At 30.1% G+C, this 15414-nt stretch overlaps 2 protein-coding genes across 2 annotated transcripts in view; both read right to left on the bottom strand.

The window, feature by feature from the left end:
• The window catches only part of LOC119834009, a 3682-nt gene extending 2115 nt beyond the window's left edge, over positions 1 to 1567 (bottom strand). The window contains exons 1-3 of the mRNA XM_038358282.1: positions 1444 to 1567; positions 1214 to 1264; positions 218 to 325 (exon numbers count right to left, since the gene is read on the bottom strand). Of these exons, the coding sequence (XP_038214210.1) occupies positions 218 to 325; positions 1214 to 1264; positions 1444 to 1488 (204 nt within the window). The 5' untranslated portion in view covers positions 1489 to 1567. The remainder of the gene's footprint in view (positions 1 to 217; positions 326 to 1213; positions 1265 to 1443) is intronic.
• A 2252-nt stretch (positions 1568 to 3819) lies between these two features.
• On the bottom strand, positions 3820 to 7150 carry LOC119833885. Its single transcript, XM_038358102.1, has 5 exons — positions 7084 to 7150; positions 5946 to 5996; positions 4789 to 4869; positions 4149 to 4382; positions 3820 to 3972 (listed from the first exon to the last, which is right to left on the bottom strand). The coding sequence occupies exons 1-5, from the start codon at positions 7117 to 7119 to the stop codon at positions 3943 to 3945; spliced, it is 432 nt and encodes a 143-aa protein (XP_038214030.1). The 5' UTR covers positions 7120 to 7150; the 3' UTR covers positions 3820 to 3942.
• Between the last annotated feature and the right edge of the window lie 8264 nt (positions 7151 to 15414).

Below are 15414 nucleotides of genomic sequence, written 5' to 3'. Positions count from 1 at the left end.
TTTTTTTTTTTTTTTAATATTTATTTAATTTGTTTCGCTATTAATGTAAATCTAAATTTACCAGAGCCGATAATATTTAAAAAAAAGTTCAATACGATTTAGTACTATGATTGTCATTATTTTATAATTTTAACGGCTTCTTTATATAATATCCAGCACTGGACAAAATGCTATTTTATAACAGCGACATCCATCGGAACACTAAGGAAGTATTTACATCAGGTCTAGATGCTTGCTCTCTACTCTCGGCTATATCAACACCACATTCTTTTCGATCCTCTTCATTAAACAGTTGTGGTATTTTACAGCACTCGAATGGTTTGTCCTGTAAAGAAACATCATGATTATTCTGCGTGTTATTATTATTCCTCTGATTTCGCTACTTGTCAAAGTCATTTCATAATTTCTCGCAAAAATAAGAAAACGAAGAATTTTGCGTAGGTAAAATTTCTTGTTATGATGAAATAATAAACTCTGAATTGGGTAAGCTTATTAGGTAATAGTTTTAATCAAATGAAAGATCTAAACAATAAATAAAAACAGTTGAAAGTCTATGAAAGATGTGGTCTGCTGGATTTTTGAAACTGTCCTCAGGTTGATCAGTTATCACGGGATTCAGTGTAAGAAAGTCAGTCCTCCTTCTGAAACTCCATTTTTTGGTTTGATTTAATTTATTGCGTGGTTATATATCGTTCATTAATATAATGGCATTATATTTTAAAATTTTGTACAAAATTTTGTACATACTCGCTCATCTGTTAATTTTTCCTTAAATGACGATATTCAACGCTACCTTACGGATTGGGTCCGGAATGAGATGATACTGAATAAATTTGAAATTTTCGTATAAAATTTTTTGTTTATCCGTACACAAGTAGGTAGTTCATAAAATTCTAACGCTCTGCAGCATACTCAGATGCAGATATAGTTCTTACTTTCAATTTTGAAGCAAATAGTTTCGAGTTCTATGGGATTTGCAGTTTTTACAAAATTCGGAAAATAAAAAAAGAGGGAATAATAATTTAATATTTCTTAATCTCTCTTTTCACTTTCCACTAGTTTTATAATAAATATTGAAAAAGATTTTTGTTGATATTATTTTTACGAAAGACTCTACTAATATTTATTATCTTTAGACATAAAGTAGAACTTGAAACAAAAACTTGTAAAAAAAATTATGTGTCTTTTATAATAACGAGTAAAGAAAACTTACTTGAGGAGGCGGACCGCAGGGTGGTGGCCGCATTCCTTGTAAAAACACCCCCTACAATTTTATAATTAACATTAAATATTTGAAAAATGAAGGAAATTTTCGGCCAATGAAATAAATTAGTATTGATATCTTCGTTTATATTGAAATGACTATTTAAACATACATTTAAAATATTTAGGTTATATTAAAACGGCATGCTAGCAGATAAAAAATATCACTTTTGCGCTTACCTGTAGTATTGTCAGAAAAACGAAAAAACAATTGAATGTCCACATTCTTGTACCTGTCAAAGGTATTTGATGATATGCGTTAGCGTTTGGTTTTGCACAGCTTTATACCATGCAATGATGACCCTGACTATTGTGCGACACGGGAAACCACCAAGGCATTGTCATAGATTATTTGAAACGTATAAACGTATAAAACGTATTTTAAAGTATGAATAACTTTTTTGTTCAAATCATAACCAGCAACTCGCTTAACTTTATGACAGTTTTGTGTTATTGTATTTTTGTACACGTAATAGTTTACTTAATTAAATATCAATGTATATAAGTATTTTATGTTCCTAATTAAATCTAAAGCAAAGCGAATTATAGTGCCTATTTCTAGTTAGTCCAGGAGAAGGAAAAACAATATACCTCCAGGTATGCACGGGCATAGATAAACTGACCTTATAAAACAGCACCAGATACAACTTTTTGATAAACAATGGCAAGTAGTATGAAGTAGTATAAATTATTTGAGCCGAAATAATTTATATTCTCCTATATTACTGAACGATTTTAAACCTTTCTCAATAAAGGATTATATTAAAGGCGAAAAAACCCTTGTTGATATTGTTAATGGTATAAACTCACCAAAACTACAATGGTAACAAATAATGATGAGCACCTAAAAACTACTTAACTTTTAATGAACTTTGCGGTCCGATGAATGATGTAATGAAAACGTTTTGTCACACATGTTTATATTAATAATCTCCACATTTTAAGCTTCGTCTTTGTCGTAACATCACTTTTATCTTTGCACCTAAAAAAAACATGATGACAAATTACTGGACGTAGTAAGAAACTTTTAAATTGATTAATTAACTTTATGTTTGAAATTACTTCAATTTATATTTTAGTAAACAAATAAAATACAATAAATGAAAAATTTATTTTGATTTATTTTAAATAATTATGATAAGCAACTGATTATAGAAATTTAAATAATAAGATACAATATTTGATGATTGTATTTAGATCATATCACCTCTAGTTTACTATCATAATATTTATATTCATAGTTTATTAAAAGGCAACGAAGCTACCCATCCTTTTCTGTGTTGGCTATTATATCAATAATTATTATTAAACGTCAGTTAAGTTTTATAAAATAGTGTAATAAAGTAACTACAGTTGAGAGCACTCCGATCACCTATCCAATAAAAAGTCTCAGGAATCGACTTTTGCATACAACATCATATGTCATACACTGTGTATTTGAGCCCATATAAATTAGCTATGGTAAATCGGTAAAATAATTGTTGTATATTATTCATTTAAATGAGTTTTCGACACGAAAATTGAAGTTGAAAAAGACGTAAACAATTATTACAATTAGACTTAGTGAATTAATTCAAAAGCGCTTGGCTTTTGGATCGTAATATTAAACAAATTTATTGTAGTTGGTGATGGAAGAGTATGTATTATTATATCATCGTTTTAACCTAATATAAAATATCATAACGATTACATCATAAATCGAGAAAAACAGCCGTAATGGCGTGTCCATATTTTATTGTGATTATGTTTTTAAAATGACATGTTTAACTCTTTACATCCGAGCTAACACGTGTGAATAAGAACAATTATTTGTTACATTGTACATTGATTCAATGTTATTCTCGTTAAAATATTTTTTAATCCTGACATATACGTACATACGGACTGATATATATGTAAATCGTTAAAACTCTTTTATTTTCGTTATATGTGAGAGTAAAACAACCACTTTTACATCTAATTTCCAAGTAGTTTTTCCTTAATCATTATCGTTGTTGACTAGTCGTCAACCTTATCAACAATATTAAAATAACTCTGAAACATATAAACACAACAAACGCTTACAGAGGCAATTTTAAACACATGACATAAAGTTGAAGAGTTTTGTTTGTTTAAACGCGCTAATCTCCGAAACCACTGGACTAACTTAAAATTAATTTACCGTCTGATATGTTCGTAAGTGCTATGTATACCTCACGGGCAAAACCGCGGAATCGCTAGTATTTAATATTTGTTTAATTGTTAATTGAAATATGACATGCATGATTTAAGAAACATTTTTACTATTCAAAGAGAGACGAACACTCCGTCATGGTGTTTGAATCAGTGTCGAGTGTCGCAAAGGCCTTCAAGGAAGTTGCGATAAAATTACTTATTGTCAATTACATTTTAGGACAATGAACTATGTGCATAGGTTTTTTACTTTCACCTTCAGCGAATAATCGTTTGCTTATAATGCACTTGTAATTAATATTACGATTGTAAATTTTTATCAATATTTACCCGGGGTGACATGTAATAAAAAAAGACTAATGCAACGAATCATTTGCTAGACTATACATATATTTGTTTTATAAACTATAGGTAAGAGGAAACTACAAAGATATTGCTATGGAATATACTTTTATTGCTCAGCTTCAATAATAATTAAATTAAAAATATTAAAAGCTCTGTTCCTTCTTAACACTTCCAAAATTCTTTCGGACATTTCTGAAACAAAAATTTATTTAAAAACTCGGAATATAGAATATATTAAAGCGATTTTGATTATAAACCTAATAAGGTATATAGGAAAAAGTATAATTGATATTAAGTTTTTGCAATTAAGGATAGAAAATATCGCTGTCGAATAAGCAGGGATTTATTTTTATGTGCCTTAAACATACCTTTAACATAGCAATTCCGGTGCATGTGAACACATCATATGCTTTACAAGGATAGTCTAGGTATTGCCGTATATCCCTCTCCACACAGTCAGCAATGGCTTTCTCTACAGCGACCTGCCATCCTTCATGGGATTCTAACCACTTTAATAGATGTTTCTTGTAGGCTTCCTTGTTTAATTTTTTTTTGTCGACTAGGAAACCAGACTTCTCGAAAGCACATTGTATTTCGTTGCACTGTGAAAAAATGGCTATTGTTTACACTTTTTTGTATATTTGCATATGAGATTTGCCCGCGTAGGCATAGAATATATGTGTCTCTGGGTTTTACCCCCATAATTCTCGTTTCTGTAGGTGTTTCGATAAACTACTGTCTGGTATTCTTTTATCTTCTTATATTTGTACCAAATTTCACCAAATCAGTTCAGTGATTTAGGCGAGAAGTAGAGACATACATACAGACAATGTTAATTTCACTATCATGATATTAGGAGGGATATTTAATCGCAGTATTAATTTGCATTGACGTATTATTTTACCCCGTTATAATCTGGACGAAACCTGTGATTGTTTTAAAATAAAGTTTTATTTACTTTATAGAAGTATCATAATATTATGTGTACTAAGGGCTAAGAAAACTTACTGGTCCATCGAGTTTCGAACATTCTGCTAGCGGCTTGGCGTCGCCTAACTCAGGTATATCGCAACATGCTGATATTGGTTTCTGGAATAAAACAATGTATCGAAATAAATTAACCCCAAACATGGATAACAGCCAAAAATCTCAACTGAAACTAGGCCATGACGCAGTATTCTAATACTATATTATCGATCAGTTTGTATGGTTGCGAATATTATGCTTTTTATCCTTTCACACATAACTACAATCATTTTGTATGTAATACAATCAAAATAATGTACAATTATTTCATCTAAAAATTAAATAGTAATAGTCATTGGCTATTGGGTCTTTTACAGACGATTTATGGTGTGAAGTCTGTGGAATGTATTGTTATTATACGACGGATACAGCAATTTACACAAGCAGGTTTATTATCAACAAACATTTTTCAATTGTGATAATCAATTTTAAAAGCAACCATGTTAAGGTTCGCACAGTACATTGGTCGCAAGGTTCGCTTCAAAAAGGTCTTTCGATTTCTATTTTTGCGACAGCAATTGCAACGTAACTTGCCAACAAAGAATTGGAACAGTAAAGTCTGCCAAACCTGAGTATCTCTATTATAAAATATCTTGGGGGTGCAATATAAACAGCAGATATAATACTAAGACTACTTCTTATATAATGTATCCTTGGAATTTTCATAAAAACGATTACAGAATCATTTTTAAATGCAATGCAACTAAATGGCTATTCAGTCCGTGATTGAATATTAAAAGTATAAAAATTATCTCTTCATAAGGCAATCTAAAAACTACATATTGGTTTGCTTTCTTACAAATATATTAGCAATATAAATGCGGTATGTAGAAAATGTTACTTTAAATGGATGAACAATTTATTTTATGGTTTTTTTCTGTGTGGTAAGCCATTGAAATAATTGTCTTTTCTTTCTATACACATGGTACACGCCTGCAGCGAACTGATACATATAATCGATTGATTTATTTGAAAGGTTACTATTGAAAACATGATGATTCAAAAAAAAATTTCAAAAAAACAAGTTTCAAAAATACAAGTTCAAGTTTCATAAGTATTTATACAAGAAATGTCTATGAAGATTTCGGAGATATAGAATCTAAACGACTGTGTGATAAAATAATATTATTATAACTTACAAGAACAGTTTCACGATTTCGCTCTTCCGTTAGTAATTCCGCTTTGGAAACCTGTAATAAAATAAATACCAATGTAACATATTTATTAAGAATATCTGAATGACAGTACAAAAATATATATGGGATTATTGCAAAAAAACGTTAGTCAATTAAAGAAGTGGTTATAGTAGTATACAACTTGTTCCATGATGCATACATTCACATATGAAATAAAGATGAAAAAAGTGCCCGTGTGTGTTTTATTATTATTATCATGTGTTACAGTGGTTGGCTATTTTCTGATCTTTTTTAAAAAACTAATTTAATCTCTACAAGGAATTAAACTCAGGTCGTTTTAGTAAAATATTAACGATCTAACTACACTGAACTTAGTACTCAGTTAGTATTTTTTATTATCTGTCGATGTTTCCAATTACTACTTACTATAAAACAATTAAGTCCGTGTGTCTGTTCGCGAAAAACTCAAGAACTATTGCACCGAATTTCATTTTGCACCAATGCATAGCGAGGTCGCGAGGAAGGTGAATGTTAAGCTATAGACGGGCGAAGCCGCATGCAGAAAGCTAGTTATTTATAACAATTAATCAAGCCAAAAATCAACAGACAATAACTGCCATATTAATTATTTCAACTCATTTCACCTATATTGAAAGTCAGCATGACCCGACCCGCACGTAGATATGACATATAATTAATTTGAATACAGAAAATGTAAACAATGATCTGATTAAACATTTCAAGCGCAATAAAATCGTTTGTCTCATACATATAGTATTATATTAGGTAAGTATTTTTGTGCAATGAATTGATATCATTGTTCAGGATTTGAGATCAAATAATTTATTGAATTTTTAAGGATGATTTTAAATCCATTGCAATATTTAAAGTTATATGATGGATACATACATATTTACTGGTGTATTTATAGTAACTATTTGAATGATTTTCAGATGATACGCATACATTCGATAAGTGGAGTAATTGAGATTTTTTCTGATGAACTTATTTATAAGTGCCACATAAATAGGGAAAAATGAAATTTTGTCCACTTGTGAAAATTATCAAATGTAGCTAGATAAGGTGACAAGATAAAAGCATTACACACTGCTATAGCGAAAACAATACGAAATCCACTCACCAAAACAAACAAAAGAAATGAAAATATCGTAAGCATTTTGCACTGTATCCTATTTCAACAATTCACCGCAAATAAACAGAAAAACCTATCTGCAATGTTATATACATTTAAATACGTTGTATAATAAATTAAGTTATCTGTGTGTCAAAGGTCAAATATCTTGGTTTATACGGTGGCGCGAATGATGAACTTTCTTCTTTGAATTGTAATTATATGACTGCTGATCTGTTTATGAGAATCATTTATATAATGAAGTTTAAATTACTTTTAGACCTGCTTGCTGCAGTGGTTATAACGTAATAGTTACAGTATGTCTTAGATACGATCACTGTACTATATCAATAAAAATTCAAATTATCAGGAGGTGAATTTCACTGGCTACCAAAAAAAAATCAGTTACTAAAAGAGATGTATAAGATCTCTTCTTGTCGGTCTTTTACTCCTTTCCACAATACGAGAAAGGAACATGTGATAATCTGATAAATGCGAAAGTTTGTAATGATTTGTTGATCTTTCACGCAAAAACTGCTGAACCGATTGCAATGAAATTTGGTACGTAGACTGGACAACTGGAATAACATATAGGCAACATTTTATCTCGATATTCCTACGGGATACGGACTTGCGCGGGTGAAATCGCGGGGCGCAGCTAGTCTTATATATTTGTACATTCTTCTTTTGTTGTATTTTAAAAGAAAAATAATATTTTAACTTCGATGTTGAAATTTAACAAAATTACAACAATGCTTACATATTTGTATGCTCTAGATTTTTGTTGATGTACACATCATTGACCCAAAGCTAATAATAAACGAGATAATGCGATTAATATACTTGACCTTTTCTTGACATTTTATTGTAAAAGTATCGATTCTCTTACGGGTTCGGTTATTGAAAAAATATTCATTAGTATTAAAACTAACCTATTATTGCATATGTTATGAAATGATGCTTTATTATATAATGCCAAAAACTTCTAATATGCTCTAGATACACAAACATACTTCTGGCTTCAATTATAGTCTTTTAAATAAATGAGTAAAATGTATAGGTTTTACTAAAATTAGACGATTATCTTATCAATAAAGAGCAGTTAGCAGTTCATATTAGATAAGTATAAAAATAATTATGTATACGTAGAGATAACATCACCACTACTTAAAACGGTGAAGGAAAACATCGTGAGGAAACCGACATGTCCAAGAATCAAAAGTTCTGCGACATGTGACATATGCCAACCCACACTTGGCCAGCGTGGTGGATTATGGCCTGAACCCTCATAGGAGGCCTGTATCCCAGCAGTGGGAACGTGTATGGGCTGATGATGATGATACGTAGAGAAACGATGTGTGAAACAGTAAGAATAGGTTAATTTTATATGTAAAGAATAATGTGTGAATCCGTTAGAATAGATTACGGCAAGTCTCAATCAGTCATAGGTAATTCTGATAATTTATTGAGAGTCAGTACGAATCGATCGATTGACGATACTAACCATATATTCTTGTTATAACTATGAAAACAATATACCAAAATGCATCTCGTGCTTCGAAAACTTTCTTAGCGTTAAAGTTTATATTTCATTTTATCCGAGCATATCGCATGAAATTTATCGTTTTTCATCGGAGATTTTAGCTCCTTTAGACATTAAATGTATTAAAATGAACACCGTATGGAAAAAAACACTATATATAAGAATAAGACTTTTTGGACTAAGTGCCTTTTTTGCTGTAATGGACATGTATTTTGTTTTAGCTCTTTCTTTCAAGTGAATGTTATTGAAGATTCGTGATCAACACTGGCATTATATAAATAATACAAGCGAAAAAAAGTCTAGTCCAGCAATAAAGAGCTTATATTTATTGTACTACGATTATATGGTAAGCCGATGATACTGTAATACGATTCTGAATAACAATATTTTATTTTAAATTAATCTTTATAATTTAATTTAAATGATAAAGTAGATAGAATCATAAACTTAAATATCAATGTCAAAAGATTGTTGCAAAATTACAAGCAGACATGAATTTCTCCTGTTTATATAAACCCTAAAAATGAAAACTACAATTTGTTTTATTGGAGAGGTTACCGAATCCTACAACACCTACACCTTGTTGTCAGATTGTTAAGTATATACTTTATAGTTCATCCGATGGCGATGACATCATATTCTAAAAGAATAAGTAGTAAACGGGACACGCGATCCCAAATTACGTCGTCCTCACCCCAACTCATTTGCACAGCTTTATGTGTAATAAGCGTTGGAGTGATCACTTGTATTGGAAGTTAGTTTATGCGTCGTAAACCCAATCTTACTAACCACAATTGAGATCTCTACAGCCTAGACTAGTGACGCGACGAATATATTACGTAACTCCTAGACGTAGCACAGGCTTGTGATCAGCTATTTTTATTGAAATATCTAGCATATTACAATTAAACGTATTTTTATTATATTTCACAAGGTATGCATCTATTAAATCTTGTCAAATAATTGTATAACATAATTATACAATTGTTCCTAAGTATTTAAGCAGTGATTTCTCCAATAAAGGGCAAAATAAGACATACATTAGTTAGCTTATTTTTTTAATAATCAGCACACATTACTGATAGCGTTAGTGATAACTATAACTAATTTTTTAATTGAAACAAAAGGGAAAGTCTCTCCGTAGTAGCACAAAGTTAGAAAACAAGGTATATTAAATGTAAATCTTACATTAAAAACATAATGATAGTGGATGGGATAAGAGTAAAAGTAAGCAGAGATATTCCCTGACAATTAAATAATTATTAAAATACATCCTTTCTGATCTCGTAAAAAAATAGAAGCAGTATAAAATATATATTATATATAGATAGTTAAAGCAAAAGCAACAAAAAAATTGTAACAATGTATCTCGGAAATAACTCGTTTATTGCCATTTGAAGGATTCACAGAACCGCAAGTGAACGCTGATGTCATATTTACTACATAGTTACAATATGAATACTGTATATTGTTACTTAAATGTTTTACAATATCATAATTTTGAAAACTGGCAGAGTATGTAATTGTTTTATAGCAATGGGATAAAATTTCTCACCTGATGGTAAATTAACAATTTTTTACAAGAAATAAAAACCGCCCTCAAACTGCTTCTGACAGTTATTCTATAATAACTATTATATATTTAACTAAAGTTAGACTACATGGTAGGGACCAGCTTTCGAAAAAAATAATCATGAAAATCATTTCACCAAGCCGAAAGTTCTGAGGTAACAAAGCCAAAAATACATTCAAATAACATCCTCCCTTTTTTGAAATCGGTTGAAAACTTCCTAAACCACTATGAACAATATTAGGCAGTATTATCAGTAGTCATTTTATATTTAATACATCCATAAAATGTATTTACAGGTGGTAACTGAAATATACATTTATTTCTTGTCAAGATAAACAGTAAACCTCTATAATTTAGGCTCGAAAGGGTCCATTAATCTAGAACATCGCACCTTTCAATTAGAGTGACTTGGAATGTTTAAAGGGAAAATATTTGGTAACAAAATTGTTGTTTCATAATAAACCTAAATAAATATTAAGTAGTACTTAAGAATATAAAAAGTCACTTATAACATTAAAAAAAAAAAAAGTTCGTAGCAGTACCACGCAACTGAAAAAGTGGTTTAATTAATAAGAGAGTCGTAACTATTTAAACATAATTGCCGGTTAGCTTAAAGCTAATAAATCTTATCTCGTTTGAAAAATAACCTTTACTTTCTTCCTTTATACATCTGGTGATGTCGTATAAACAATACTAGCCTTCCGCCCGCTGTTTCACCCACGTAATCAAAGGACAAAAATAATTAGCACGAGGTTTTTCATAGATCGCGTTTCCGTGGTATATTCACGATAAAATTATCCTGTCTTTTTCAGATCTCAAACTATCTCTGTACAAAAATTCAGTTCAGTTTAGTAATTTAGGCGTGAAGACAGAGACAGAGTTGCTTTAGTATCTATAATACTATTAGTGGGGATGTCTTGCACCGTATTAGTAAACAATAAATCTATTTTCAAGCAGAACGTCCAAGATACACTAATACCGTCAGCATACACATGACCCAAATCGTAAGCTATGCGAGTGGGCGCCGCACACTTCCAATCATATTTCTTTGTTAGCCCATCGTCTCGATACCATTGTTTAATCAATGGACTCCTTACGACCTTTCACACGTAACTTCTTATTAGCACACTAATTGATTGTACGCACAATGCGCGACCTTCGAGATATAATGCAGTATTGATATTAATAGACAATTATGACTTCAAGAAATGCGATGAAAGTCATCGATATTTTCAGTATGGTTCAAGGTTGCGAGAGTATTTTTTGGCAAGACCGAAAATTATTATTTTATTTTAGATCAGGTGTTAAATTAACAGTTGATTTTTTAATCTATTGTAAACTTTATAATATACTCAAACTAAACTTTTATAATTTTAGTAATCAGTGTTACTAATAATTGACGTAGAATACTAATCTTGAAAGTCTTCTCAGTTAAAAATGGGAAAGGAAAAGTCACGATAATATTATAGGCTTACTTTCCTCGTGATTCAGTATCATTTTGCAAAATGAACAATTTAAATCCAGTTGAAAGCGACGGTGTGAGTATAACACTTCTCCATTTTTCCCTTTGAGAAATCCTATCTGTTGTATATCGAGACATTGTTAGAGATACAGAATATTATTGCGACCCGTATCAAACTTTGAAAGTTCCTAATAACGTGTTAAATCTTCAGTTTAATTTTACCCTTTTGAATTCTCTGTTCTTGTTATTGTCAAATGCTGTTACATGTTAATTATAATAACTTTGAGCATAGTTAAAATTATTGTTTGCGAGCCGCTCGTCACGGCACGGATTGCTACGCGATAAAATCAAAACCAAATATAGCCTTAATCACTCAGTGAAGTGCAGCTTTCTAATAATGAACGAATTATTTAAATCGGTCCAGTACATTTTGTGTGGAAGCATTAAAATATACATACAGAATGCAAATATTTTTGGTTTTTATAACAGTAGTTTAGAGAAGTACAATTCTACTGCAGTTTATGATGTCAGCTCAACTGAATAATTATTAATTATATAACAATGTAACAAAATAAAATTTTTATTTATATTTTAAATTGATGTTTACTGGAAAATTTGGGGTTTGTCAGATTATAAAATAATCCAATAAATAACAATCGTCTATGCCACTCTCCAATGGAAAAGAAAAGGAAGTTAAATTTAGTATCACAAATAATATAGTATCTAGGTATAGATATACCTACTCATACTATGGTATACATGAGTTGGGATTGTTTTTTTATTAAAATTCAAATTAATTTTTTGTATTAATGTTAATTATCAAAACTAAAAAATCCTACTTAACTGCATTTAGTCATAGAAACAGTTGGAACGAAATCTGACATGAATATTTGACTCAACTCAAGTAAACTGCAAGTAAAAGCTTCAAACAATTTTAAAATACCTATTTCTAAACAAGATTTGTATTTAAAACAATCGCTTACATAAGTATAAAAAGGTAACGTTTCTTTATAAAATCTAATAATTAAAACATTTACATTCAACCCTGTATTGAATTACATTACATTATCTAGGGATCTGTAGTAGTGAGGCGTGTTTAAGAATTTCCAGAGGTACAGAGAGTAGTAAGGGAAATCGCCGCGTCACAACTGAAGCCTACATCACACGGGACGTTTTATGTAAATATAAGTTCTGGATCTTTTTTAGGATTGGTGTGATGATCCTATCTTAGTGCCGTAAATAAATTATAATTTATGTACAGGTACCAATAAAATCCTAATCCTTTTTTCTAATAGCATTTAGATTACAAGAAACTTTTAAGAAAACAAAATAAAAACTAGTAAATAAAACATTTAGGAAAACGATTAGAAGCCTCCTACCCTATCATATTATAATTTGATTATGTTAAAAATTTGTATTTAACATTATAACATTTTAGTAGAATTAAATAAGATTATACCTAGTATGCTGAAATTATGCACAGTATATCCTAACCTAAAGTCTTATAAAACAACTGCTTATTTTCACCAAAGAGTCAACTTATCAGACCTTACTTTTAATTTAAAAAAGCTTGCATTAAAGTTATTTTTGCTTTGCGAACTACGATGCCTTAGACCAAAATATGATAATTTATCCCATCGATATTTTAGATTATTTGTTTCTATACTTTATAATCTTCGTACAAAATGTGTTAAATTCAAAATATACGAAACTCAAGACGAACGAAAATGTTAAACATTCCCTTAAAATATCTCGGTCACGCGTTACACGGTTGGGTTGGCCAAAACATTACAAAGAATTTATATATGCCTTTAAAATTTATTTAATACGAAGGAAAATAGGAAAAAACCTTAGGATTTTTCGTAGTGAATTCACCTTACCTAATTAGGTATTCATATTAAAACAATCTTTAATATCCTTTTTTTATATGTCAGCGGGAAACTGACTTGATGGTTCGCCTGATGGTAAGCGATACCCACCTTCCATAAACATAAAAGATTATCGGAAGGAACATTAAAAGAAGTAAAAATAAGGAATGGTATGACAGCCAGAATAAAAGGATGTACTGGGTAGTGTGAGGATAAGGATACGGGCTTCCGGCTCCCTCACTCACCGAAGGAAACACCGTAGCATGCCACATTATCACGCCGGTCTCCTGTGGGGGTGTGGTACCTTCCTCGTGCGAGCCATGCTTGCTGGTCCAATTCGTACTGAAGCATGCTGGACTTACACATTAAAGTTTCCCAACTAAAATCATACACAATTTTTGTATAAGTTTCTTAAATAATTTTGTTAATAATTTTAAAATATGCACCTTACAAAAATATTGGTACTCTTCTTAGTTACATATTATGTGAAAATATTACTAGATTCTCTAAAAATGTAAGCAGTAATACAGTTTTTGTATAAAAACTAAACATAATAGAAATATTTACATCATACAAACTGAATAAGAGATGATCGAGTCCAGACATTGTGCACTTCAGTTATATCGCTTGTTCTTTCATAACAACTTTTATTAAAATTGAACAACATTAAACATATAATGATATTTGCTTGTTTTGAATTTCGATAAAAAAATTGAAAGGAATGAAGTTTGGTAAAATTATTTTTACACGCTCTTATTAGTTTCTCGTATTCTTGAATTTGTGTCTTATTTATTAAAAAATAGAAATTAATTAAATAACAATAACTTCAATATATATAAACATTAAATATAAATTTCATAAGTAATAGACTAACATATCGTAACATATTCCAGTAACATTACCCATTTTTAATTTAAAATGACATTATTTCAATAAATAAAGTATTTTTTTCAGTATAACGAACTTCCACAATTACGTAGCTATTAAAGTAACAAAATAATGAATACATTACATAGAACTGTATGGGTACTGTTATTTACCAACTGTATACAAACGATTTCGCAAATAACGAGTCTATCTATCAATATGAACGATAGCGGACCCGCCACAAATCAGCCCGAAATCTTCGAAATTGCTTTCATATTTCCAAATAAATTGTGCCTTTTTCTTAAAGGTTTTATATATTCTTAATTATTCGAGATGAGGAAAAATACACCACTATTATTTTCAATTTATTGGCGATATTTGGCAATTACATCCTCATTTGATATCCTGAGACAAAATGACTGAAATATGAATATCTCTACTTAACTTAATATTTTAACTGAATTATCTCAAATATTGATTATTTGATTTACGAATTTGCGAATTATTGATCTTTAATTCATTTATTAAAACAAAAGTACATAGACGAACTATTCAAAAAAGCAACGCAACATATCGTTGCTATAATCTAAATATACTAATAATTGTACGGCGGCATCTGCATTATTCGATATAAATTAGTCGTCATATAAATAAAAGATAATAATCTCTTCTAATTAAATAATATCTGGTTATCATGGCCTTTACTCGTTATAATTTTTTTCACACAAATAAATAGCTATCAAGAATAAATGCAAAGTATAGTACATTACTATCTTTTGTTGTTTTTTTTTCAAAAATATGTCCAATCGCATCAAATTAACTAATTTAAATTACTATAAACTACATGAACTATCTTTTAATACCTTTATATTCTGTACTTAAGTTTTAGAAAAAGCATAAAATTAAAGATATCCATAAAAAACGTTAATTTTGATTCTGGAAATTGAAATGCAAACTATGTTAGTCCGTTGATTGGGTAGGCGGCGTTGGGCGGGCACTGAGAGTGGTATAAAAGCACGCGGCTGGG

Source organism: Zerene cesonia, chromosome 18 (assembly GCF_012273895.1).
Source record: "Zerene cesonia ecotype Mississippi chromosome 18, Zerene_cesonia_1.1, whole genome shotgun sequence".
Lineage (NCBI taxonomy): Eukaryota > Metazoa > Arthropoda > Insecta > Lepidoptera > Pieridae > Zerene > Zerene cesonia.
The sequence above is the reverse complement of the archived record's forward strand: the minus strand, read 5'-3'. Positions and strand labels throughout refer to the sequence as shown.